The sequence below is a fragment of the Giraffa tippelskirchi genome, chromosome 10, assembly GCF_054371585.1.
Source record: "Giraffa tippelskirchi isolate mGirTip1 chromosome 10, T2T-mGirTip1v1.2.pri, whole genome shotgun sequence".
Taxonomy (NCBI): domain Eukaryota; kingdom Metazoa; phylum Chordata; class Mammalia; order Artiodactyla; family Giraffidae; genus Giraffa; species Giraffa tippelskirchi.
The window spans coordinates 150427032-150453620 of record NC_137284.1 but is presented as its reverse complement, the minus strand read 5'-3'; the positions used below and the strand labels follow the sequence as shown (position 1 = coordinate 150453620).

At 48.6% G+C, this 26589-nt stretch overlaps 2 protein-coding genes across 4 annotated transcripts in view; one reads left to right on the top strand and one right to left on the bottom strand.

Moving 5' to 3' along the window:
* The first annotated feature begins 327 nt into the window (after positions 1–327).
* Positions 328–6966, top strand: NOBOX (NOBOX oogenesis homeobox). Of its 2 annotated transcripts, none has more exons than XM_081534525.1 (8): positions 328–461; positions 2438–2986; positions 3394–3500; positions 3820–3923; positions 4394–4467; positions 4689–4920; positions 5394–5695; positions 6349–6966. In XM_081534525.1, exons 1-8 carry the CDS (start codon positions 425–427, stop codon positions 6651–6653), a joined length of 1710 nt encoding a protein of 569 aa, XP_081390651.1. In that variant the 5' UTR covers positions 328–424; the 3' UTR covers positions 6654–6966. The 2 variants fall into 2 exon arrangements, with proteins under 2 accessions (XP_081390651.1, XP_081390652.1); XM_081534526.1 differs by having other exon boundaries at positions 366–461; positions 3394–3473.
* A 15319-nt stretch (positions 6967–22285) lies between these two features.
* The window catches only part of ARHGEF5 (Rho guanine nucleotide exchange factor 5), a 28959-nt gene continuing 24655 nt past the window's right edge, over positions 22286–26589 (bottom strand). For both annotated transcript variants that reach the window (XM_081534489.1, XM_081534490.1), the window contains 3 exons: positions 25172–25242; positions 23607–23711; positions 22286–22705 (listed from right to left, as the gene is read on the bottom strand). In XM_081534489.1, coding sequence (XP_081390615.1) covers positions 22548–22705; positions 23607–23711; positions 25172–25242 — 334 coding nt within the window. In that variant the 3' untranslated portion in view covers positions 22286–22547. The remainder of the gene's footprint in view (positions 22706–23606; positions 23712–25171; positions 25243–26589) is intronic.

The window sequence follows — 26589 nt, the reverse complement described above, 5'->3', positions numbered from 1 at the left end:
TTTGGGGGAACCTCAGTGGAGCAGTGGTTTGGGGCTCCCAGGATAAGTGACTCCCTAAGTTGCCTTCCCCGGTCCCCAAGGAAGGACTCCGTCTCCAAGGCGCAAGCCGCCACCGGAGCCCAATGCCAAGGCCGGCCTTGGGAGACGGTGGGCGCTGATAACCGCGGCAGCCTCCCGGACGCCGGCGCTGGAGGCGGGCTGTGGCCCACGCCCGGCGTGCATCGCCCCCCAGCCCCGGGGAGCGGCCGCACCCGCCCCTCCCGGCCGCGGCGGGGGCGGGCAGCTGCGTGGCCCCCGGGCCTCGCTCCCTGCAGCTGCCCCGCGCGCCTCCCTCCCGGGCGGGCCTCGCGGACGCACACCTGCCCGCGCGCGAGGCTTCTTTAGGCGGCGGGCAGGTGGGCGGCCCCGTGCGGGAGTCCAGGCCATGGAGCCCACCCGGGAGCGCGGCCCGGAGTTGCGGGGTGAGTGCACGGGAGCCCGGGGGCCCAGCGGCCAGGCCTCTAGAGCTCGGGAGGGCCGGGGCTGGGAGCTGAGGGGGATTTGAGGGGGTGTCGCGGGCCAGGGAGCCCGCCCCACCGCACCCTTCCTTTCTGGGGTTCTGATCTCTCTACACCAGGGAAGGAAAGCAGGGTTGAGGCTCTGCTGTTCTAGGTTCCAAGACCCATCATCTTTCTTACCAGGGCCTATCACCCTGACTTGTTCTTCAGTCGTGTCCCACTCTTTGCGACCCCATGAACTGTAGCCCACCAGGCTCCTCTGTCCATGGAATTCTCCAGGCAAGGGAGTGCCATTCTCTTCTCCAGTGGGTCTTCCTGACTCAGGGTTGGAACCTGGTCTCTTGTATTGGCAGGCAGATTCTTTACCGCTGAGCCACTTTAGGAAGGCTATCATTCTGATACATTGCATTTAGTGACCACCTACTGTGTACCAGGTTTGCTAGGCTCCAGTGCTCCAAAAATATTGTAAAACCAGTCTGTCCCTTCTTCTGCATTCCCCTATCCAGCCTCTCGGTTTAGTTATGGAGTTGAAGCCTGCAAACCCTGAGCTTGTACACTAGGAAACGATCTGACAAAGCACCTTAGCCCGTGACCTACATCTTTCTTTACACAGTGTTAGAAAGCCGTTCCTTAAGCTAGTCAATCTCATGCAACTTTCATTTAAAAAAAAAAAAAAAACAACTAGCTCTTGGAAACTTCTCTGATGGTCCAGTGGTTAAGACTTGGCCCTTCCAATGCAGGGGGCGTGGGTAGACCCCTAGTGGAGGAACTAAGATCCCAGGTGCTGTGCAGGCCAAAGCAAAACACCAGTGAGCCTCCACTTAAAAATATCCTCCCCCCCAAAAAATAATTCCAGTTTAGTAAGAAATAATACAGCAGCTCCTTGACCTGAGAGAGTTCTGGAGGTTATGAATAAGCTGGGGGAGAAATGAGGGGCAGGTTGGTGACCCTCGGAATGGCTCCGTCTGGTGAACAAGAGCCCTGCGCTGTGAGTTTGGGCAAGTCACTGAACCCTGCCACCCGCATTTCTTCATCTGTTAGAAGAAGAGATGCATATGCCTTCCTCACAGGGATTAAATGCAGACCGGACTGATCCCTGAAAGGTGCTTAGCACCATGCCCAGGACCTGGTAAAACTCCTGATGAATCAATCATAGCTCAGAAAAGGACAGACAAGCTGGAGGATGAGTGATGGGAACGCTCAGTGCCCGTCAGGTCACCCTTCCAGACCTGTAAAAGGGGGGCTGGCCTGGGCCCCAGGCCCTTGGCTGAGGTCCCGCTTTGCAGGGAGGGGTTGAGGGTGTGTATAGGGGTGAGGAGGGTCAGTGGGGAGAGAGCCAGTTCTGTGGGAGATGAGGTAGACATTCCTGTTAGCTCCCCTTCGATTTTCCTGTCTGGGCCTCCGGACACCACTCAGTCCTGCCGTGTCCCTGCTCTGAGCCCTGACGCTGTGTTCGGAGCAGGACTGGGATCCAGTCTGATCAGCTGCAGAGTCTCCATCTCAAACTCACAATCCAGGTGTCTGGGAGAAAACTGGGAACTCCCAGGGAGTAAGTTCCCCCCAAATTAGGATCGCTCCCCCACCATCTAGGTTCACGAGCTCAGACCCCTCATGGTTGCATCTGTGTGCTTTTGCTTTTCCAAGCTATGTATGTACGAATGTGTTAGTAGCTCAGTCGTGTCCGACTGTTTGTGACCCTGTGGACTGTAGCCTGCCAGGCTTCTCTGTCCATGGAATTCTCCAGGCAAGGATTCCCTCATTTGATCCTCACAGTAGCCGAGTTAGGAAGGTACACCTGGAACTGTTACCACGTTTGCTAAGTAGACAAATGAAAGATTAAGGTCAAACAGGACACCAGTTGCAGACCAGGAAGCAGCATGTCCTCCTGGGCCAGGCTCTTCCTTCTTCTGGGCTGAAGTCAGGGTGCTGGCTCTCCACAGGCCGGGAGGGTGGAGGCAAGTCCCCCGCTGCCAGGCTGGAGGAGGAGGAAGCCCTGCAGAGGTCAACCCCCCACACTCAGGACGCCCTAGGCAAGGACGTGCCCCTTTCCTGCACCATCTCCGGGGAGAAGCAGCCGTCAGAGGCCCCTGGGGAAGGGGCTGGGGCTGGGAGAGCCTGCCAGCGCCCCAGCCCAGGGCCTCTCCGCGAAGGCAGAACCCTGGCCTCGCCTAGACCCCAGCCTCAGGGGCAAGGGCCTCCCTTCCCGGGGACAGAGGGGAGGCCGGGGAAGAGGCCCTACTCTCCAGCCGCCGGCAAGCAGAAGAAGCCTAGCGCTGTGGGTCCGGCCTCGACGGCATCTCCCAGCAGCAGCACTAACCCGGCTCGGACCACGTACAACCCGGTGCCTTGTGGGTTAGGCCGGGGGTCCTGCCATCTGGCCAACCTCCTCAACACACTGCCCCAGAACACCCAAAACACGGAGCAGGAGAAGAGGTCCCCGGAAGTGACCTGCCAGGTCAGGAAAAAGACCCGCACCCTGTACCGCTCGGGTAAGTCTCTGAGGTGAGAGGAGACCTGAGGGACCTGGTGTCGTGTCTGGGAAAAGGTGGACCCAACGGAGAACGTGGTGGCCCCAAGAAGCGGGAGTGCAGTTAGCTTAAGCGTCACCTTGGCTGGAACTTCTCTTGACCTCTGCAGGGCCGTGACTTCTGACCCTCAGAGGGAAAGGTTGCATTTTCTTATCGGAACATAGAAGAAATAGGAAAGTAACCATCACACAGCTCCTTGGCACAAAGCCCAAGCCAGAGGAGGCCCCAGCCCACTGGGGGAACTTAGCCACCAGGCTGTGGGAGGCCCTTGGGTAGGGGACAGTGGTTCCTCCTGGAAGGCGTGTGTTTCTCCTCTGCTTCCTCATCACTGCACCGTCCTCCTCAAAGCCAGTGCTTTCTTCTTCCAGACCAGCTGGAGGAGCTAGAAAAGTTCTTCCAAGACGACCACTATCCAGACAGCGATAAGCGCCAGGAGATAGCCCAGACGGTGGGAGTCACACCCCAACGCATCATGGTAAAGGCTGCTGACTCCCCCAGTCTGGGGGTGGAGGGGAGCCCATGTGCTGGGACTCTAGGGGAGCTTAGCAAGTACTCAGCAGCTCCCCAACAGGGGCTGGAGCAAGGCCTCAGCCAGGGCTGTGTTCTTGCCTGTTTCCACCGGGCCGCGGCCTTAGATGACGCAGGGAGGTGACTCAGACCCCATCTAGATGAACCCTTCATACCAGTCTGAGTGGTGCAGGGGCCTCCTCAGTCACAGCCATCATGGGACAGCGGGCCCGAGCCGCAGGCTCTGCCCTGTTCCTCAAGCTCTTCAGGTGTCTCCTCCCCTACAGGTGTGGTTCCAGAATCGCCGGGCCAAGTGGCGAAAAATGAATGGGAAGGAGAGTAAGGACGCACCTGCCGGTCCCACCCCTGCCCCTGCCAGCAGCCAGCGCAGGTAAGACTTTCTCCTCTTCCTGGCCCCTCCCCGGGGGCAGGAGGTGAGGTCTAAGCTGGGATCCTGGGGTCTAGAAGGGGGAAGGTGTCGGAAGGCTGGGCACATGATGGGGTATGTGTGTGTGAGCCATGGTCACCTCTCTACAACCCCACGGACTATGACCCGCCAGGCTCCTCTGTCTGTGGGATGTCCCAGGCAAGAATACTGGAGCGGGAGGCCATTCCCTTCTCAGGGGCTCTTCCTGACCCAGGGATCGAACCCGGGTCTCCCACATCTCAGGTGGCTTCTTTACTGTCCGAGCGAGAGTTGTTGGCTGATATTTAGAGGGATTTGGACCAGGTGGGGTTGGGAGTTGCCAGTGCCTTGTAGGGAGACAGAGCTTGGATGTGTGGGTCCCTTTCCCTACCTGGAAGCCCCGGTCAGAGACCAGGGACCCCTTGACCTGCAGTCTCCGATCTGTCTGCCTCCAGCTCTGTGGCTGAGCTGCCACCTAGCGAGTCCATGAACCTGGAGCCTGGGACCCTCCCTCAGGATTCCCTTCCAGGTGAGCTGACCCCCTTCTGAGGGTTGTCTGGGGAAGAAGACAAAGTCAAAGGGCTCTTTCTTGGAAGAGCTGGGAGCGGCCAGAACTCTCCAAGGTTTTGTTCAGTGGGGCCTCTTCAGGGGGGCCCAGGCCTCTTGCACTCTGACCCCCTCCAGCACTGCCAAGGCTGCACCCCCTCCCCATTCTTTTACTCACAACCCCCCGTGGACTTCTGTTCCCAGAGCCATCCATGCTGCTGACGTCTGACCAGACTCTGGGCCCAAACCTGCAGAATGAGGGCCCCCAGAGAGGGCCTGTGACCCCACCACTCTTTAGCCCCCCACCTGTCCGAAGAGCCAGCCTTCCCTTTCCCCTCGGCCCTGTCCACGCCCCACAGCTGATGCCGCTGCTGCTGGATTCCCTGAGCAGTGACAGCAGCCACAAGGATGGCCCTTGTGGGTTGTGGGGAACAAGGTACTTGTCCGCCACTCCACGGGGGGCCATACTGAGCTATCCTGGGGGAGGCACAGAAGGAGGAAAGATGGATGGAGCTTGGGCAGGGAGAGGGTAACTGAGAGATGGGGTTTTCTGCCCCCAGACAAGAATACTAGAGTGGGTTGCCATTCCATCCTCCGGGGATCTTCCCGACCCAGGGATCGAACCTGGGTCTCCTGCATTACAGACAGATTCTTTACTGTCTGAGCCACCAGGCAAGCCCTGAGAGAAGCAAGGAGTTAGTAAATGTAGTGAGGGTTAAAGGGTGAGGGGATGCGGAGGAGAAGGATCAGGGCATCACAGCTGTAGAGGAGGAGGAAGGGCGAGAAGCTGGAGCAGGAAGAGGAGGAGGAGGCAGTAGGCCTGGGGTTTATGGAGAGGCAGGTGGGGGGAAGGGCGTGGTAGGAATGAAACCATCAGAGCCTCAGGAAGCTCTCCTCTGTCCCCCACAGCATCACTCCACCCCCTGCCTGCTCATACTTAGAGGACCTGGAGCCCCAGGAATACCAACCCAGCAGCGCCAGCCAGCCAGGACCGTTCCTCTTCCCCCAAGCACCACAGACCCAGTTCTTCCCACCCCTCCAGCCCCAGTTTCCATACCTGCACCCCTTTCCCTTGCCCAGCTCGCTGACTCCGCCACTGCCCGAAGACCCTCTCTTTGCCTTGTCCTGTGGCCCCGGCGGGGGCTCATCCCAGGGCTATTTCCAAGGCCCTCCATCGGGGCCCATCCTGCTGCCGCCGGCCGGGAACATGGGTGAGTCAGGGCTGGAAGAGAAGCCCCCCGCCCCGCCCGGTGCTTGAGGAGGGTGAGAGGGGAGAGAGCCCCAAGACGGGAGCTGTCCTGGTGAAGCTCTTCATCCTCCAGTTTCCTGGAGGTTTCAGAGCAGAGTAAGAGCTTTGAAGGGAGGCCAAGCCAAGTATGGAGTCCAGCTCAGCCATCACCTGAGCTTCTCCTGAGCTTCCTGGATTCTCAAGTGGGAATACCATTCCCATCTCTTGGAGGGCTTGGTGAGGACTAGGAATGACGGGCATGAAACACTCAGTGCAGAGTAGGTGGCAGCTGATGGGAGTGTCCGAGGGGCCACCTGGACCCTGGATAGCCTGGAGTGACCGCCCTAGGAGACTCAGAAGAAGAAGGGGGAGAAAGACTCTGGTTCCCGGGCTCCTCCCGCCCATGTGAGAGGGTGCCCGGCCCGACCCCCAGGCCCGACTCTGTGTCGCTGTGACCCCACCACAGGCCCTCGAGACGAGGGTGTGCCTGGTCCTGAGGGCAGACCCACTCTGGGGTCCTGACCCATGTCTCCATGGAGCAGGGAGGGGCTCCGTCACCGAAGGCAGGGTTTATGGCCCCACGTGCTGGGGCCCCTTCATGCCGCCCGCTCTGTGCTATGTGCTTTGGCCCCACAGGTACGGTGCCCTGGGCCGACCCCTGCCTGCCAGACTTGCCGTTCCCCAGTGCCTTCTGTCCGCAGGCTCTGGGGGGCCCCCCGGGAGGGGACAGCTGCTTCCTGGACCTGTTTGCCGCCCCCTATGCGCAGGCTTCTGGTAGGCCGCCTTCTCCGGGCCTCGCCCAGATGCCTGAGAGTGCCCAGCCTGCAGCGGGACCCCCGCGCAGCCAAGCCCAGGAGGAACCACCGGCCGCCCCAGGGGAGCGGCCCCCGGCCCCCAAGGAGGGCCGGGAGGAAGAAGACAAGAGTAGCCATGGCCCCTAGCCGTGGAGCCGAAGAACCAAGAGGCCGCCCTGCCGGAGACGGCTGGAGCGCCCCAGAGGAGACGACGGGGCTCGAAGTTGAAGGAGAGACTGGACTCCAGGGCTCATTTTGCCAGACACTGATTTCAGAAGGAAGAGGCCCGGCCCCATGAATCCTTTCCCCACAGTTCTGGATGGTGGTCCTGAAGAAAGGGGGGGGGGGGCTGTATCACCTCTGAAGGTTGTATCCGTTTATGTTGTTTCTTTTCCTTGCTTCACAGATGAGCCAGTGGCCACCGTAACCAGTAAACTTCCTCCTCTTGGGTTCCTCTGTAGTTACGTGTCTCCCTTCTCCGTGTCCTTCACTGCCGCCCACTCAGCTGGGCAGCTGTGTCCTGGGCGGCCTGGGAGGGACTGACCCCATGGGGCAGGATTGAGTGGAGCCTGGCAACCCTCTGGGCCCCATCTCTCCTGCTGGCAGAGGAATGGGGCCTCCTGGGCCTTGTCTTTGGTCCTACCTTTAAGCCATGTTCTCGTCTCAAACCCAGAAGTGAGCCTGAACAAACCTGAGCCTGGGCCTTTTTCTGGAATTTGGGCCCAGCAGGGATGGTAGCTCTCAGCCTGTAAAGAATCTGCCTACAAGGCAGGAGACTGCGGTTCAATCCCTGGGTCGGGAATATCCCCCGGAGAAGGGAATGGCAACCCACTCCAGTGTTCTTGCCTGGAGAATCCCACGGACAGAGGAGCCTGGTGGGCTACAGTCCACGGGGTCGCAAAGAGTCAGATACAACTGATGCAACTAACACTTCACTGGGGATAGGATGACGAGAGAAGCTCGAGGCTAATTAGGCCAAGTCTCTAGAATTGTGAACCATGACTAATTTTCCCAAAACTCTTCTTTTTCTAAGTGGAGAAGGGATAGGGTAGGACTGAGGGGGTGGGAAGACCAAGAAGAGAATGCTCTTTTATATATATATATATATATATATATATTTATATTTATGTATATTTATTTAGTACCCACATCTGATGATCCTCCAGGCTTCCCTTGTGGCTCGGACAGTAAAGAATGCCTTCAATGCAGGAGATGCAGGTTCGATCCCTGGGTCAGAGAGATCCCCTGGAAAAGGGAATGGCAACCCACTCTAGTGTTCTTGACTGGAGATTTCCATGGACAGAGGAGCCTGGCAGGCTACAGTCTATGGAGTCGCAGAGTGTTGGACACAACTGAGCAACTAACACACACACTTCTGATGACCCTGCAGTGTCCAAATAACTAGAATTTCAGGGCTATTGGCTCAAACCACTTCACCGTGCACTTGAGTGTACATGGGGTGTCATTCTGGACCTCCAGTGCTATGATTATTGGAAAACAATTTTTTTTTCAAAAACACATATTAACTTATATCCATCATACTAGTTCTAGGGTCGTGGCCCATAAGAACTGAAAAGGGAAAGTATTTAGAAATGGAGAAGAATCATCTTAGCTACACAAACACATGTCTGGGTATCTGTGTAGGGTTTTAAAGAAATTCCATGGACCAAGGACTCTGGTGGGCTATAGTCCATGCGGTCACAAGAGAGTCAGACACAGCTTGGCAACTAAACAACAATTATGATGTAACTGGGTCTTTTAAAATATACATCTCTCTTCTGCTTTCACATTTTGTCTCATGACACCCATGAAATGAGCAGGCTAAAAACCGTGTAAGGGGAAAAATTTATTCTACATAAGGGGTAGAAGACAGTAACTGTTCAATTCCATGCTATTTTTCCTCTCTTGCCATCAGTTCCCACAACACACTGCTGCTTTCTAAGCCTGCAAAGAGGCTGGACGTTTTCTCATCCAGATCTTTACTGATTTAGGCTCCTGCCGCTCAGATAAGTAAGCGCTTCCCTGGTGGCTCAGTGGTAAAGAAGCTGCATGGCAATGCAGAAGATATCAGTTCCATTCCTGGGTCTGGAAGACCCCCTGAAGAAGGAAATGGCAACCTACTCCAGTATTCTTGCCTGGGAAATCCCATGGACAGAGGAACCCGGTGGACTATGGTCCATGGGCTCATGAAAGAGTTGGGCACAACTTAGTGACTAAACAATAACAACAACAACTTAGATAAGTAACGCCCTGTATTTTTAGCAAACAGTAGGTATCTAAAGCCAAGAACTGGAGGGTGATGGGATTTAAGATCTGTGCTTATAGACAATTAAATCTTAGGCAGTCTCTAACACTGTACTGAAAACAAAATGTGAGAATTGAGAATGAACAAAAGATCAAACCAAGGGAAAACGGGGAAAACATTTCAGAAGCACAGAATCCTGGGCTGACAAGTCCAACCAGTGGGCAGATGCAGGAATGAGCTCTACACCACCACTGATGGAGCATCATTAAGTCTGAACTTTCCAGTGGGGGCTTCAGGGTTGGGGGCAGTTAACTCCTTTACATAAGAGCCTATAGAATTTTGAAAGCTGTAGTTGTAATGAAGTTCTTTCTTCTACTAGGAGGAAGTCAATATTGTTTAACTGAATCTGAGTTTTGCTTTCCATAGTGCTACAAAGAATAAACCTAGTATCACAAGATCTGAGGACTGTATGTCATTCCTCAGAGCCCTGGCCTCAAGGAGCCTGGTCTCACTCTCACCACCTTAAATGCCTCTTTTCAAGAGAATATGGGCTTGCACATGCTCCTTATAAGAGTGGTGCCCACAGAACAGGATAAAAAATCCAGAAATAAATTCACGTATGACAAAGGAGGTGAGGATATACAATGGAGAAAAGACAGTCTCTTCAATAAGTGGCTCTTGTAAAACTGGACAGCTACATTAAAAAGAATGACATTAAAACATTATCTAACAACTTACACAAAAATAAAATGGATTAAAAACTTAAATGTAAGGCCAGACATTATAAAACTCTTAGAGGGAAACAGGCAGAACACTCTAATATAAATCATAGCAATATTTTTTGAATCCACCTTCTAGAGTAATGACCGTAAAAATAATAAATAAGTGGAACCTAATTAAACTCAAAAGCTTTTGCACAGAAAAATAAACCATAAATGAAAGGAAAGAAATAAACAACCCACAGAATGGGAGAAAATATTTGCAAATGAAGCCACTGATAAGGGATTAATCTCCAAAATATACAAACAGCTCATGCAGCTCAATATAAAAACAACAACCCAATTAGAAAATGAGAAGAAGATCTAAATAGACAGTTTTCCAAAATACACATACAGATGGCCAACAGGTATGAGAAAAGATGGTCAACATTGTTAATTATTAGAGAAATGCAAATTGAAACTACAATGAGATATCACTCACACCAGCCAGAATGTCTATCATCAAAAAATCCACAAACACAATAAATGCAGAGAGGGTGTGGAGAAAAGGGAACGCTCCTATACTATCTGGTGAGAATGTAAATTGGTACAGCCACTATGGAGTACAGTATGGAGGTTCCTGAAAAACTAAACCTAGAACTACCGTATGATCCAGCAATCCCAGTCCTGGGCACATATGCGGAGAAAGCCATAATGTGAAGAGGTACATGCACCCCAATAATCATTGTAGCACCGGTAACAATAGCCAAGATGTGGAAGCAATCTAACTATCCTTTATTGAGCTTGTTAAAGTAGTTTGGAGCCCTTACATAAATTAGCCATATTTTTGCAATTTTGTTCTCTCTGTTAAGTATGTTTTATGAGTTTTACAATCAAGTCATTTATAATTAGTAAACAAGATACAAATAAATATGGAACATTTTGACCTCTTTGAAAATATTAATAAGCATTTTTTTTTTTTTGAGTACAGAGTTAAACTAGATAAAATGTTCCTTAACTCTGTTACTATCCAGGGCTATCCTTTGCCATCTCTAGGATTTTGAGAAAAAAAACCTTTGCTGTATGACTCACTAAAATAAAAAAAAAAAGTATCCTCTTTATAGCACCCTAATAATTTAACATTCTTAGAAACCTAACAACGTAATAAATGAGATTAGTTTGGCATGAGTCATTCATAAGGAACACCTATTGTCTTTTATGATTCTTTTTAATCTAAGTGTTCACAAACCATCTTTCAATAATCTCTTCTAGCAATTTATGAAAATATTGCATTAAGTTTATTCTCCTTTAGTTTCTACAAATAATCTCTTTGAAAATTAGGATTGCTTCTATTAAATTTTAGGCATCCTCTCCTGTTCTTCTCTGAAAGAAATATAGAATTGTTTAAATCAGCTATAAGCATCCTGTTTGGGTTTTAAGACAATCTTGTGTTTTTTTGTCCTTTTCATTTCTAGAATGTTATCCTTTCTGGAGAAGACAGGCCAAAGTGAGAGTCAGTTGTTTTTGCTTTCTCTGAATTCCATGTTTACCTTATAATGTCTGCCTCGAGAAGCATATTTATTTTTTCCTTTCTCCCTGTTCCAAGTTTGGTTTTATTACTATTACCATTGTTGGTCTTAATGTTAGTATTGATTTTTAGCATGTTTTGCAGCACTGAGTTTCTTCTGAACTCTTTGAACACTCTGAGATAATATCCTTAAAATTCCAGGATGTGCCTCCTTTTAACTTTTACATCTTTTCAGCTCTTGACCTTTTAGATGACTTCTTTCATTCTTTGTTATAATTATCTGTGATTACACAGAACATCATAGTTCCATATTCCTCTGAGCCATCCCCACTTGGAAGGCTCTTGAGCAAGTCAGCTCTAGCTTTCGTTTTGGATTTGGTGAGAGTGAGTGAGCTGACACTGCGCTGGAGCTCCAGGGCCAGGCTACTCCTCTCCCTAGATTGCAGAGCATGCGCATATTAGTCATGTGGGGGCTTCCCTGGTGCCTTAGAGGTAAAGGATCTGCTTGGCACTGCAGGAGAGGAGAGTTCTATTCCTGGGCCAGGAAAATCCCCTGGAGAAGGAAATGGCAACCCACTCCAGTATTCAGTTCGGTTCAGTCACTCAGTCGTGTCCGACTCTTTGCGACCCCATGGACTGCAGCACACCAGGCTTCCCTGTCCATCACCAACGCCCAGAGCTTGCTCAAACTCATGTCCATCGAGTCAGTGATGTCATCCAACCATCTCATCCTCTGGCGTCCCCTTCTCCTCCTGCCTTCAATCTTGCCCAGCATCAGGGTCTTTTCCAATGAGTCAGTTCTTTGCATCAGGTGGCCAAAGTATAGGAGTTTCAGCTTCAGCATCAGTCCTTCTAATGAATGTTCAGGACTGATTTCCTTTAGGATTGACTGGTTGGATCTCCTTGCAGTCCAAGGAACTCTCAAGAGTCTTCTCCAACACCACAGTTCAAAAGCATCAGTTCTTCAGCGCTCAGCTTTCTTTATGTTCCAACTCTCACATCCATACATGACTAATGAAATACTCCACTAGCCTTGCCTGGGAAATCCCATGGACAGAGTAGAGTCTGACGGGCCTTAGGGGTTGCAAAGCGTCGGACACGACTTAGCCATTAAACCACCACCCATCCCGATCACCAACCCTCCCCACCCATCACTAACCCTCCCCCCAATCCCCTATTCTCTGAATCTGATTACCCTCCAACAGTACAATCTCAGAGTGTGCAGCTGGCTGGAGCAGAATCCTTCCTTGAACTCCAGAATAAAACTCTTCTATGCCTTCAATTGGGAGAAGGCAATGGCACCCCACTCCAGTACTCTTGCCTGGAAAATCCCATGGACAGAGGAGCCTAGTAGGCTACAGTCCATGGGGTCGCTAAGAGTGGGACATGACTGAGCGACTTCACTTTCACTTTTCCCTTTCATGCACTGGAGAAGGAAATGGCAACCCACTCTAGTATTCTTGCCTGGAGAATCCTAGGGACGGCGGAGCCTGGTGGGCTGCTGTCTGTGGGGTTGCACAGAGTCGGACACTGAAGCGACTTAGCAGCAGGAGCAGCAGCATGCCTCCAATTTAAGCTCACAATGTTTCCACTAGATGGCGATCCACCACCACTGTAACTGTGGCCCTAAAGTATCCCGGGTGTACACAGTAACAAAGCCCATAATAATTCTTTCTCTAAAACGCGGAGCCACTGAGATCAGGTTTAAAGATACTCAGGTCATTTGGGTTGCAACTTAGTTTGCCAGATAAATATAGAGTGTTCAGTTAAATTTGAATTGCAGATAAACAACAAATTTTTTTAGTATACTTCCTGCAAGAGGGGAGGTGACCTGTATTTTAATTTGCTAAAGCTGGCAACCCTAGTTGTAGCGCTTTCCTAGGGATGGCTACATCCACCATAGCTTCACAGTTCAGACTGTCCAGGAGCCAAGAGCCAGCAGTTGGCCTCTGTACCTCCACTCAGCTTTCTTGTATTTCAGGCTCTAAACAGTCCTGTTCACTTAGTATTTTCCTCCCCCCTGCCATCATAACCTTCCATACCTGCTCTGCACATGTCTGAAAAAATGCTCTAAAATCTTTTGGAATCCTACTCTATTTTCTGTTTCTGCTAGTCACATTATTAATTATTCATTTATATATTTCTGCGATAGTCCTTTTGAATGTATTTTGAAATGCATATTTTAACATCACTTGCAGTAACAGAAGACAGGAAAATAGGCTGCAAAAGACAACTTGGCTTTTGTTGATTTCATTCCAAGTCGTAAATGGTCTTAACTAGTTAAGAGTAAGTCTTTCTTAGAAGTGAAGAATCGCCTTCATTCACCTAGAAGAGGTATCGTTTTAGGCCAGAGAGACAATCTGGGATAGTTAGCTTTCTTATAGTTGCAGTTTAGTGTATGATGTTCTTTCAAAAATACCCTCTCCCTTGAATTTCATAACAAAGTCCTGAGAAATGAAGGCAGATGTTCATTCCATCATTCAGTGAGGATTTACAGGCAGCTATATAGCACTGGGTGAACGAACACAAGATTAACAAACTGTCTTTCCAGGTTTCAGTGAACTCACAGTCTCACTGGGGAGTCAGACAACACAAATGGCCAGTTACACTACAGGTGGGTGCTGTGCAGGAACTCAGCCATGAGAACAAGGTGAGATATAGGTCCAGAAGTTGCAGCAGCCCTGTCCGCGGTGGCTCAGAAAGCGTCAGAGTCCAGGGCATTTCTCTTAAAGGAGAGCAGAAGTGGGATAAGCAGAGAAGGAAGGGCACTTCAGGCAGAAGGTACACTGAGCGGAAGGCCATTGAGACTGGGAAGACGATTAGGGAGGAGGTCACATTGGCTGGATCTGTACATAGAAGAGGCCAATGGAGGGACTGTGGCAGTGGAGGCTGGTAAGGGACAGGGTGAGAGGGTGAAAGTGAAAGTCACTCAGTTCTGTCCAACTCTTGCAACCCCATGGACTGTAGCCCGCTAGGCTCTTCTGACCACGGAATTCTGTCCAGGCAAGAATACTAGAGTGGGTTGCCATTTCCTATTCCAGGGGGAAAGGCCCAAATTCAGTGCTGGGATGCTTGAGCTGTATTCTCTGGGCCATGAGAGAGGCAGTGGCATTTTTTACTCATGCACATTTCACTTACTGCCCAAATTTGGGTTTTAGAAAGACAAAGGAAGCACAAGATTGGAGGGCTTAGAGAGGAGACGCAGGGAAACTGGACCAGGTTACTTACAGAGTGAGTCTAAGTGAGAGATGACGAGAGGCTACAGAAAGCTAAAGAAAGAAGAGGGTCAGGTCTGAGAAATATTTCAGAATCAGAATCATTGTAATATGACGTGATAAGAAATGAGTTGAAAGGACTCAAGGAGTAAGAGAAGCAGACAAAGACTTTGGTAATTAAGAAATGCTATTGATTGTGAAAGGAAATAATGAGGTTGGAGCAAATACCAGGACAGGGAAGCCATTTAGTTTGTGCACGTTGAGGCTTTCGTTCCGGTTGTCTGGGTGGACATGTCTAGGGAGGAAAACGGGGAGCTGGGGTCCGTGAGAAAGACTAGAGGCTACTATTGAGCTTCTTCAGCATAGAAAACACTAGTTGAGGTCAAGAGACCATGCAGAATGGCTCAGACAGACAGAACGCAGCACAAAAGAAAGTGGTCTTAGGATGGACTCGGGGAAATGCCAATGAAAGGAAAAGTATAAGAAGAAAAGGTGGCACTGAGACTGGTGAGGAATGGGCAAGGGTAAAGAATCCGCCTGCAATGCAGGAGGGTTAGGGTTAGGGTGGAAAGAGCTGAAAGAGGTGCTGATGAGGAAAGATGCAAAGCCCATCAAGGATCTGGAGAGGAGGCTGGACAAATAATTTTGCAAATCAGATCACTTTATCCCAGTCTACAGAGGAGGACACTGATATTTCAATGATTTCCTAAGAATGCCTTGACTGAGGAGTCTTCTCAGTTTATCTTCCAACTCACTAAATGCAGATAGAGACTCTTGCTTCCTGAACACCAATATGTCATCTAAAAGCTGAAAACTCTCAATAGGTAAGACGCTATCGGTGATGGACAGTTTTGGGTATATTTTATGAGATGACAGGAAGAACCGAACTAGCTCACTTACTCAGAAATTGGTCTTCAGACAAAATATTAATGATGGTAGTAGCCATTTATTTAGCATTTATTGTGTATCTAGCTCTTTAATGCTGCTGCTGCTAAGTCGCTTCAGTCGTGTCCGACTCTGTGCGACCCCATAGACGGCAGCCCACTGGGCTCCCCCGTCCCTGGGATTCTCCAGGCAAGAATACTGGAGTGGGCTGCCATTTCCTTCTCCAATGCATGAAAGTGAAAAGTGAAAGTGAAGCCGCTCAGTCGTGACCAACCCCTAGCGACCCCATAGACTGCAGCCTACTAGGCTCCTCCGTCCATGGAATTTTCCAGGCAAGAGTACTGGAGTGGGGTGCCATTGCCTTCTCCGAGCTCTTTAATAGGGAATTTCATTTCACAACAACCCCAGAATGTATTATTCATTTGATAGGCAGAAATCAGAGACACAGAGAGGCTTATGTATTTCTCCAAAGTTGCAAAATAGGTAAATTTTGGATGGGATGTCAACTATGGCAGGAGGTGCCAACTTCAAGAAGCAGTGTATTTTGATAGGTGTGTGTGTGTGCTCAGCCATGTCTGACTCTTTGTGACCCCATGGGCTATAACCCACCAGGCTCCTTTGTCCATGGGATTTTTCCAGGCAAGAATACTAGAGTTGGGGGAGATAAATTTAAAAAAAAAAAAGGAGGTCAGAAGGTGGGGATGACTGTAAGAAAACAATGGGTGTGATCTAGATTAGATTTAGAATCAAATCCCTCCATAGACCCTTGGTCTGTACTTAAGTAACTTATCCACTCAGTACTGTCTGATTTAAAAAGAAGTAGGGACATTGTTGTGAGACATAGAGAAGAGAGCACTGTAAAAGGGGAAGAGGAAGCTTCATATTCCAAAGCTGGAGAGGCACCTGCCTGGAGGGGAGTGAATCATAGATAAGGGAACATGTGAGAGGAGGGAGGTGGGGCTGGAGGGCTGGGGTGGATCCAGACTTGTTACCTGTTAGCTAATCAGAGGGGTCAAGAGGATACAGTCAAACCTGAAATCGCTATAAGGCTCTCTTCCACAAAGATTGACGGTGGAAAGACTGGGAGTAGATAGATCAGTGGGACATCGTGCCAGTGTCCAGGAATGAGGTATTGAGATTATAATAGTGGTAGGAGAACAAGGGGGCTTCCCTGGTGGCTCAGATGGTAAAGAATCTGCCTACAATGGGGGAGACCTGGATTTGACCCCCGGGTTGGGAAGATCCCCTGGAGGAGGGCACGGCAACCCACTCTAGTATTCTTGCCTGGAGAACCCCCATGGACTGTAGCCTGCCAGGCTCCTCCGTCCATGGGGTCACAAAGAGTTGGACAGGACTGAGCAACTAAGCCCAGCACAGCACAAGAGAACAAAGGGGCTTTCCTGGTGGCTTAGTGGTAAAGAATCTGCCTCCAATGCAGGAGACATAGGTTTGATCCCTTGGTTGGGAAGACCCCCTGGAGGAAGGCATGGCAACCCACTGCTGTATTCTTGCCTGGGAAATCCCATGGACAGAGGAGCCTGGTGGGCTACAACCCATGGGGTTGCAAAGAGTCGGACAGACTGAACGACAGAAAAACAACAAGGAGAACAAGAGGGAAGCAATCAACAGAACTTCACTGTTTGGGTAGGGGGGAGAGATTGTCAAACTGACCTCGGGTTATGGTGCCCAGGCGTCTGAGAGGAGAATGCGTCATAAAATATGGAAATCCAGGGGAGCTGGCTTCTGCCTCAGCCCTAGAGCGGCGGCGTCTTTGTGTATCACTTTCACATCTTGTTTCTGAGCCCGATTGCTCTGGTCAAGTTGCCTCAAGTACATCCCTTCCTGCACAGTGTGTTGTCTGAGATGGAATTTCCACCCACAGAGATTCCACCCATCCTTCCCGGGTGGAATCTTTCGCCCTGCTGTTGCTTACATCATCCCTTCCATCCAATTCTGGCCAATGTGCTCTCTCGCTTGACACCCTTGTCCCAATCTGTGTCCCTGGAGCTGCCAAGAGTGCAATCTGTTCCCATTTCGTTATTTTGCCTTCTTGTCCATTATTCATTTTTGGTTTGACTTTTACTTCCCATGGTGCTCAAGCTCTATCACCCAGTCATGTCCGACTCTTTGTGACCCCATGGACTGTAGCCCACCAGGCTCCTCCATACATGGGATTCTCCAGGCAAGGATACTGGAGGTTGCCATGCCCTTCTCTAGGGGATCTTTCTGACCCAGGGATCGAACTCGCGTCTCTGGCACCTCCTGCACTGGCAGGTGGGTTGTTTACCACTAAGCCTCCAGGGAACCCCTGTTATTTCCTATAACTCTTCATTATTTGAATCAGTGAAATCAGGTACATTTTCATACCCAGGGAACTAAAATGTGTCCCCAGAACTTATTTAAAGGACTATTGTCAGATGTTTGAAAAAAAATAATTTATACATTCATTTTTTTTGATTTTCAACTGGAAAACTCCTCCTTCATCTTTTTTTCCCTTTTATTTGCTAATGCCAGTATCACTGATTTCACAGAGGAAGTCCAGTATCTCTGCACACATTCCGCCTTCTATCAAGGATCCTCCTGTCCTTTCCTCCCCTAAAGCGGAGGACATACACACACACACACACACACACACACACACTGCACTCAGGAAACTCTCCAGTTCACACACACATACCACACTCAGGAAACTCTCCAGTTCTTAAGGCTCTGCTGTGCAAGGATGATGAATGACTGCAAAAGCCACACCTTATCTTTCTTTCCAGTCTGTTGCCTGGCCAAGCTTAGTTAGTCCAATCACTAAAACCTGTTTATTAACCATTCCACAAGTCTGATCGCCAGCTCCTCTCACTTTCTCAAAACTTATCTGCCTCTCCATGTTCTGTTTACTCAACCTTTGCATTTTACAGCAAGTCACCCTCAACCTATTGTGAAGAACACAAATGCGCAGATCAGGTGCTAAAATCCTAGAGGTAAACAGCAGGCTGTTTGGATCTGCAGTTTGCAACTCTCTGGCTGTGTGACATTAAGCCAATTGTCCCCCTTCACCAAGCTCCTGTGTGACCAGGAAGGGGTTAGACACAAAGACCTTTGGGGTCCTTTCCACTCCAACAGCGGGTGATTTTCCCATCCCCAATGGTGGATCTCAGAAAGAAAACCCTCTACAACTGGATGGATGCATCCCATCCACGGGGCCCTCTTTCCTCCCTGCATTTTCCTTTTCTTCCGGAGGCTGTCTCTGTGATGGCTGAAATCTCTTGCCAGCCTTGTGGACTCTGTACAGACTCTCCCAGGGTCTTCCCTGGTCTGTGGCCCTCAGCCACTTTCCCCAGCAGAGTGGGAACTCTCTCCCTGGCGTTTTGGGGCCCCGAGGCCCATAAGCAGATTCAGAACCTCCATGTCATTCAGTGCAAACTAACGTGGCTCCAACGGCATTGTTCAGAGATAATTGCTCAGGTAAAATGCCAGGAAAATATCTATCTGCCCATTGGTGCTTCTGGGGAGCTCCATGGGCCAGACTCAGGCCCCTCCCTGTAGCAGGCTCTGCCCTCAGGGCAGTGACTCATTCAGCAAGCAGCTGGGATCAGTAGTCACTCCCTCCCAGCTCCCTTACCAGCTTGGGAAAAAAAAAAAGTTTACAGCTCACACCGACGCAACCCCTTTGCTTCCCCAGTTCCTGGTGCCCAGCCTTCCCGGAAAGAAGAGACAAGACACCCTCTTTCACTTACCTACACTCCCCGAGGGGTCTTCCTCCGGCCGTAGCCTCACTCTGGGGATGTTTCCCTGGAAATTCTGCCACAGCTTCACCCTCTTCTGAGGAAGAGGCTGGAGAAATTTCCACTCCGTAATTGGCGTTGGCAACGGGTGGAAGAAATGGGTCGAAAGCCATTAGGGATAGAGGATGTTTTCAGTCTACCTGAAACATGACTAAGTCTGGCGTCTGTCTCCCTTTAGCTCATTTGCTTGTAACCTTTGGCCCCTTGGCACACCTGATTTCAGGAGATTATGTTAAACAGCAAGCTCTGAGCTTCTGCAATCAGGCAGCTCCTGAGTCATATTTATAGCAGATGCGGCTCTAAGGGAACTGAGCTGTGTGAGTGATGGGTCAAGTCACCACCAGCAGAAGGATATTTACCTAGAGGTGTGGAGACCAAGTGCAAGCACGCCCGGGTCTCAGAGCTGTGTCTCCGGGTGGGTGGCTGAGGTTCGGTTTCGCCTATAAACGGCTGCTGCACCAAAATACTGCATTTCCAATCCAGCTTCATGAACCAGAAGAAGTTATAATAAGCAGGGCATCACTAAATAGAGACAATTATGGGTAGATCGACACGGGGTCCAAGAGGAAACTGGGTTTATTTCAGGGGGATAAATATGTGTGTGAAAGGAGAGCCAGTGAATGTAATTTCTTTCCATTTTTGAAGACTTTTAAACAACTTCTATCCCAAAGACTAATAAAAACAAAGTAGAGACTTCCCTGGAGGTCCAGAGGTTAAGATTTTGCCTTCCATTCAGGAGGTGAGGGTTCAATCCCTGGTCGTAGAGCTAAGATGCCACGTGCTTCATCCCAAAAAACCAAAACATAAAACAGAAGCGATATTGTGACAAATTCAATAAAAGATGTTAAAAAAATGGGTCACATCAAAAAAAAATCAGTCATCCTAGGACCAAAATCCATTTTACTTAGTGCTGTGGATATAGAAGTTGTTTAAGAGAAAATGAAATCAGGGGAAATAAACACATCTCAAACTGTGAGCCTTCCAGATACTGACATGTAAGCTGATCTTATTAAAGTCATTATAAATGACTGTGCCAGCGTAAGTGCTGAACACTAAGAATCATAACATCACAGTTAACTCTAAATGAAAAGCTGATGGTGAAAATAACCATTACAAAACAGCTTTCTAAGTCATGTGAGTGGATAAAATTGACAGACGGAAATTTAATAGGGTCAAGAGCCCAAAGGAAGTGACTCAGCATATATCTATAGGATTTTAAGCTCCAAGCTTGTTACAATTCAGCAAAGGAGCAATAAATGGGACTCCTAAAGACATTGTGCACAGTTTTCCTCAGAAAAATGCCAACAAAATACCGTATATAGTCATATACACGTCAAATCCAGTCTGTCCAGAAAGTGTTGGTTATTTTCACAATTTCTCATAAGAAATTGCTCAGTTTCTAATGCACTGATGCCAATGAAGACTAAAGAATAAATTGAGTTAAATTCTGAAAATCTGAAGAAGGAAGGGACAATAACAAGAAATGTGCCCAATTTTTTGAAACCCAAAGTATAAAAATTTAGTAATTCAATTCAGGAAACATTATTCATACCTAAGCTTTTTTGTTGTTGTTGTTGTTGCTTTTTGTTTTTAAAATGAAAGACCTAAAGATGAGTAGAAGCCAATTGTCTCTTAATTTCCCAGATTAGGTGAGAATAACCTGATTAAACAAACATATATTAAATACCTCAAGACAGTTTCAGCCTTAATAGAAGTTAGCTTAAAGGTGCTCAGAAAACCTTAGCAACTTCAAGCAAAGAAGCAGTCACTTAACTAAAAACTTTTTTTTTTACATGTATATCATTCAGAAATTGATATTTTATCTCCCTGGGAGAGTAAGGGAGAGTTTGCCTAGAAAATATAAGCTTGGATATGGCTCTCTTTGAGTCATACAGCCAGTGTTCAAATACTGGTGTGAACAAAAGATCTGGATCAAAATAACTGTTATTGCTATTAAGAAAAAGCAGTTGTTAGTTTACGTATAATATATACATTTAACATATATTAATACTTAAAAGCTAGCTTTATGAAAAGATGTAAAATCTCAATCGAACTTCTCTAAAGTCATTTCTATTTTAGACTTTTTAGCATTGTCAGCCTGTTTAGGGTAAATTAGTATTATTCCGAAGTTAATTAACTTAATAGTGATAACTTTTCTAAAAATTAAGTAGGCTAACTTGCATTTTAGGATGGACTGTAAACAAAATGTGTTATCAAAAGTGATACTATCATGTCATATCACAGTTATTTGGGTATAAGACCAAATTTAGAGTATTATTCTTACCTTTGTACAAAGCTGCAATGCAATTATACCCTGAGGCCCTCTAAAGATAAAGCATGGCAAAGGCAGAGGCAACCCACTCCAATATTCTTGCCTGGGAAATCTCATGGACAGAGGAGCCTGGCGGGCTACAGCCCATGGGGTCGCAAGAGTGGGACATGACTGAGCAACTAAACCACCACCACTAAAGATAAAGCAGAGGGGTAGAATGTCCAGGGATGGACCACAATGTGCCCACTTAAAAGATGGCTGTACCACTGCTGTGTGATGACTCGATATGAGAAAAAACTGTAAGCGGGGATGTTTTCCAACTGAGAAAGGCAACCTGATGATAGATGGAGAATCATACATCACGGAGCTGGATGGGAGTCTGGAGGTTACGTGGCTTAATTCTGCATTTTACATTTAAGGAAACCGAGAAGTAGGCAGGCTGTGTCGTGGTGATGCAGTAACTGGAAGTAATCCTGTGACCCGGATTCTAGGATTCTGCACCACGCTCTTTCTCACACAGAGGATGAAGCGGCGGTGATGACACCCTTACAGTATCTAAAGTCAAAATATAAAATCATGAGGGGTCTGAGTAGCATTTCCAAATCCACCTAAACTAGCCTGGACCTTAACTTGTGGGTTCAGTAAAAAAAAGGTTTGGAGTTTTCGTCACCCATCAACTCATTCTACTTCCTAATACAAACTCTGAGGCCATAACAAGCAGAAACATTGCCCAAACTCTCCAGAGTCAAAGAGAGAATCGGCCATTGCTGTAACCCAGTCAGCATCGTGGTCTTTCATGACATCTGAACCACGGAATCCCATGTTCTGAACCTTGCTCAGTGCTCAGGAGTCTGGGGAGAAAACACTCGGAGAAGTGCCAGCTTTATTAGAGTGAGAGCGGATCACCTCACATAGCCGCCGACAGACCCCAGAGACCCAGGCACTGACCTTGCCCCGTAATCACGGGCTATCTCCAGGGTTGGACGATACCTTAAAAGGTCACCGGGTTAACCCTCCCATCTGATTTGTCCATCCTCCTTAGACATCTCCCTCCGGTGGACTGGGGTCAGATTCTGTTTAACACACGGCCACGATGGAAACTCTGGTCAGCTCTGAATCTGCACTCTGAAAGCGTTTAGCTGCAGGGTAGAAGTAAAGTTCCTTGGCTTAGGCCCCATGGATCCCTTTTTCTATGAGAAAAGGTTCTCAGAGTCCAGTGCAAAGTCCCTCAAAATCCCCGCACCAAGTACAAAGCACAAAAAAAGAGGAGGCCTGGGACTAGCTCCTGGCCGCTGGGTGTTGTCTTTCAGCGTCAGAAGGTCTAGTTCCTGATGCACAGAAGGCCTCTGTTACCGCGTCCCGGGCCAGCCCTGTCCAGGAACACCTCGGCCTTAAGCTCAGGGCTTTCCTCCCAGAGAACAGCTAGGTCTGCTGTTCCACCAGCTGTAGCTTGGCAGTCTTGACTCGGTGGGCTTCCTTCAGGTTCCGTGTGCGCACCTCTGGGTTGGAGATGAACTCCACTTGTTGTAGAGGGAACCAGCCTTGCTCCCCATCTGACAGTCTCACGCCCTCCAGCCAGCCTACGGGCACAGGATGGGTGGGGAGAAGAATTACCTGGAAAAAACTCACAATAATTTCTCCCGGACCTCGTTCCGGGACGTACTTGTGACCTGAAGGCTAAAGGAACTGGAGAGTCCCAGCATGGGGAATTCAGCCTTCTCGTGTACCCACCCTGGCTGCTCTAGGCCTGATACAGTCTGCAGCTGCCCACTTCTGAACCTTCTCCACTCATGGGTGAGCTGTATTCCCCTAAAATATATGTTGAAGTCCTAAGCTCAAAATGCGGTCTTATTTGGGAGTAGAGTGGTTGCAGGTATTATTAGTGAGGTTAAGATGAGGTCATACCTGAGCAAAGTGTGCCATTCATTCAGTATAACTGGTTGTTGTTGTTTAGTTGTTAGCTGCGTTCAACTCTCTTATGACCTCATGGACTGTAGCCTGCCAGGTTCCTCTGTCCATGAGGATTCTCCAGGCAACAATACTGGAGTGGGTTGCCATTTCCTGCTCCAGGGGATCTTCCCGACCCAGGGATCAAACCCAGATCTCCTGCATTGGCAGGTGGATTCTTTACCACTGAGCCACCTGGGAAGCCCAACATAACTGGTATCTTTATTAAAAGCAGGAAATTTGGACACCTACACACACACAGAATTCAGATAGAGCTTGGAGTGATACTGCCAAAAGCCAAGGCAGCTGGGGCCATCGAACCTGGAAAAAGCAAGGAAAGACCTTTTCCTAGAGTCTTCAGAGGGAGCACGGCCTGCCCAGCACTTTGACTCTGGACTTTTGGCCCCCAGAACCACGAGAGGATACATTTCTACCAACTGGTGCTTTGTTAGAGCAGCCCTAGGAAATGAGGACATCTGCCCACACCGTCCTATCTTCCATACCCGGCCTGTCCCCTGTGGGTTCCCCTCTTACCATCGCTGCTCTGCTGGGTCACCATCACCACGTCCGCCTTCTCGAGCGCCAACTCATCATTCTCTCGGGGTTTGTAGGCTCGAAGGCACTGCACTTGTGGGGAGTCTTGGAAGAGAAGAGCGTGAGAGGGGTGAGGAAAGGCAGGAACTAGAACATGAAGGAGGACTTGCAGGGGTGGTAGCTTGAGAGGAGAAAGCTACTGGTTCTCCTCTCTTGGAGGAGAGCGAGTTTAAACTGTTGAAAGCTACCAACAAGAGAGACAACTGGAGAAGTCTCCCTCTTCTCCCAGGGAACAAGACGGTTGATTAGGAGATAGAAATGCCATCATCGAAATGAACCAAAGATTCTCTCTCTCTAGTGAAGACGAATAGAGAAACAGGTTGTGACCGTCTTTTAGTGACCCCTGTTACAAAGAATTGAGATTCTGCTAAGCACTGAAATCTTCCCTGTGTCTTTCATCCTCATTGGATTTTGAACTCCTTTAAAACTGTCTGCGACAAACCATTTATCTTTTACCTAATTGTTCCAAGTTTGTGTTCTGCCCCTCCAACTCCATGGTAGATTCTGAGACTCAGTCCTCATTCTCTCCATGGGACACGCTGTGGGACTAAATGAGACTTACCCAGTGGACTTCCTGGTATAATCTAAGCACTGAATGCCCTTTCGTTTCAGTTTCCTTTTCTATAAATGACTGAGTTGATCAAGATGACTCAAGGACATTCTGGATTTTCTGTGGTTTTGTGATCCAGGGGAAATTTCCAAAGTTTTGAAGTTCAATTAAGAAGCCCCAGAGTATGCCTGATCCACAGTCTTCTATCTTACACAGGTTTATGGCTCTTTCTACTTTACCACACTGCACTGGTTCTCTTAGAGAATAAACAGACCATGCACTGTTACCTGTACTTAGCTTGTCCGTATCTCCCATGCACAAAGTCACAGTGATGGAGCAAGAATTTTCTCGCTTTCTCTCTCTTCTGAGAAAGTGAAGTGCAGCAGATGGATCGCACCCTGAACAGAACTCCATCTACATCCTAGTTCTCCTACGGCCTTTTCCAAAGTGCCTGGTATTTGTTTGTTTTTTTGAGTCACTAAAAGCTCAGTGTTCCTTTGAGTTCAGTTCCTCTCTGGACATAAATCAGAGTCCTTGATGGAGGACAACTATGAGGCTCAACACAGACACTTCCTAACGTGTGTGTCTGCGGCTGCCTGTGGGTGCCTGGAAGCCTGGGGTAGAGGCAGGGTCTCAGGTCATCCTGTACAGGGATGGGGTGGTCAGAACATATCTACTATATTGCTACCCCCCAAACTCCACACGGACTTTCTCCCCCTATTTCCCCAAGACCTTCAAGTCAGTGAAATTTAGGCAAACAAGTAGCAGGATAGACTTAAAGGGATGAATATTCAAAAAGTGTGAACGAGACAAGGAGTGTATGGGGGGTGGGGTGAGGCATTGCCATGGGCATGAGCAGTTTTATGCAGATGCATCTTGGTACCACCCAGCCTCCTAAACTGCATCCAAAGCAGACTTCTGACCACCTCTCCCTCCCTCTTGGACTTTCACCCACCGTAACACTCCAGAAGGTCCAACTCCTCCCTCGGCATGGCCAAGGCTGAGATCCAGCGAAGCTTCTCACTCCTGAGAAAACAAAGCAGGGTCACTGGGGGTACAGGACAGGGGCGGGTGATGGGAAAGTGGAGGGACCATGGGAAAGACTTGTCTAGTTCAGTGATGTCTAGGACAAAAGTCAACGGGGCTCCACTTGGATGGAAATCTGACCGGATCATGAATTACATGCTCATGTATCTTGTCACCATTTATCTTTCCCTTTCTCTTTCCAAGCTGACCCTCTTAAGGGCATCTCTTGTCTTTCAAGTAGAGGCATAAAGTCAACTGTCAATTGTGCACATGGAGATTTTCCATCTGGGGACGTCTACTGAGTGAAATGTTCAGCTCAGTTGAGATTCCCTCTATTACTCTGCATACTTTTTGACACTCTGCCCACCTTCCTTCAGTCAAATATCGCAGAGACGAAGTTATTCTGTAATCATAACTGGGTCAGGGGGCTGCATCTACCTTTTTTTTTTTTTTTTGGTGATGTAATATTGGGTTGGCCAAAAAGATTCTTCAGGTTTTTCCGTAAGATGGTATAGAAAACTCCAAATGAACTTTTTGGCCAACCCAATATGATCCGAGCCTAATTCTGCAATTATCTGAAGGTTTCTGTATTATCTGAGCCTCTGCCTCCAACCACGCTGGAGTAACTGAGAGAGGACACCATCACTGTTTCAGGAAGATGCTATCCAAAGCACTAGACAAAGAATGCGAGTCTGTATCCGATGACCTGACTTTGGTGATATTTTGCATCTGTACAGCCCTTCTGTCCCGTAAGTGAGGGCAAGCATTACTGATCCTACCCTGAAGCGTCTTCCAATGGGACAAAACCGTAAAGCATCTACAACGTGAGGACCCCCAGACCATTAGGTGTCAGGTCAAAAGTTTCAAAGAAGAGGTTTCTTATATCTTTTGTAACAGCTGTAATAGCTACAACTGTTCATCATGGGAGGTACTGTGTACCAGACTTTTAGACGTTATTTTGAATACTCTTTGCACTGTATGCATGTGTGAATATATTTTATTAATATTATTATTATTAAAGAGATGAGCCCATAAAAGTTCTCAACACTATGGATTTATGTTCAACAGAGGACTGGGTGGGAAGATGGGAGCAAAGAGAGCTACAGGCACCCAGTGCTTATCTAAGTCATGACTTATTCATGCATACACCCTCCAGCCTTGGGCACTGAGGAATTTCTGGCTCATACACATTCAGTCATGGATGTCAATAAATCAATTACACGCTTTGTCCTTCTTAGCATAACAGATGCTAAGCCTTGGTGGTAACAGGGACTTGACACCTTCTCCCACCCCCAGGCTCCTCAAAGTCATCTATCAGCCCTAGGAGTTTGGGTTTAGGCTGGCTTG

Coding starts and splice junctions, on each gene's coding strand:
- NOBOX (XM_081534525.1), top strand. CDS start 425: ATGGAGCCCACCCGGGAGCGCGGCCCGGAGTTGCGGG. Junction 2,987..3,393: donor CCGCACCCTGTACCGCTCGG/GTAAGTCTCTGA, acceptor TTCTTCTTCCAG/ACCAGCTGGAGGAGCTAGAA. Junction 3,924..4,393: donor CCTGCCAGCAGCCAGCGCAG/GTAAGACTTTCT, acceptor GTCTGCCTCCAG/CTCTGTGGCTGAGCTGCCAC.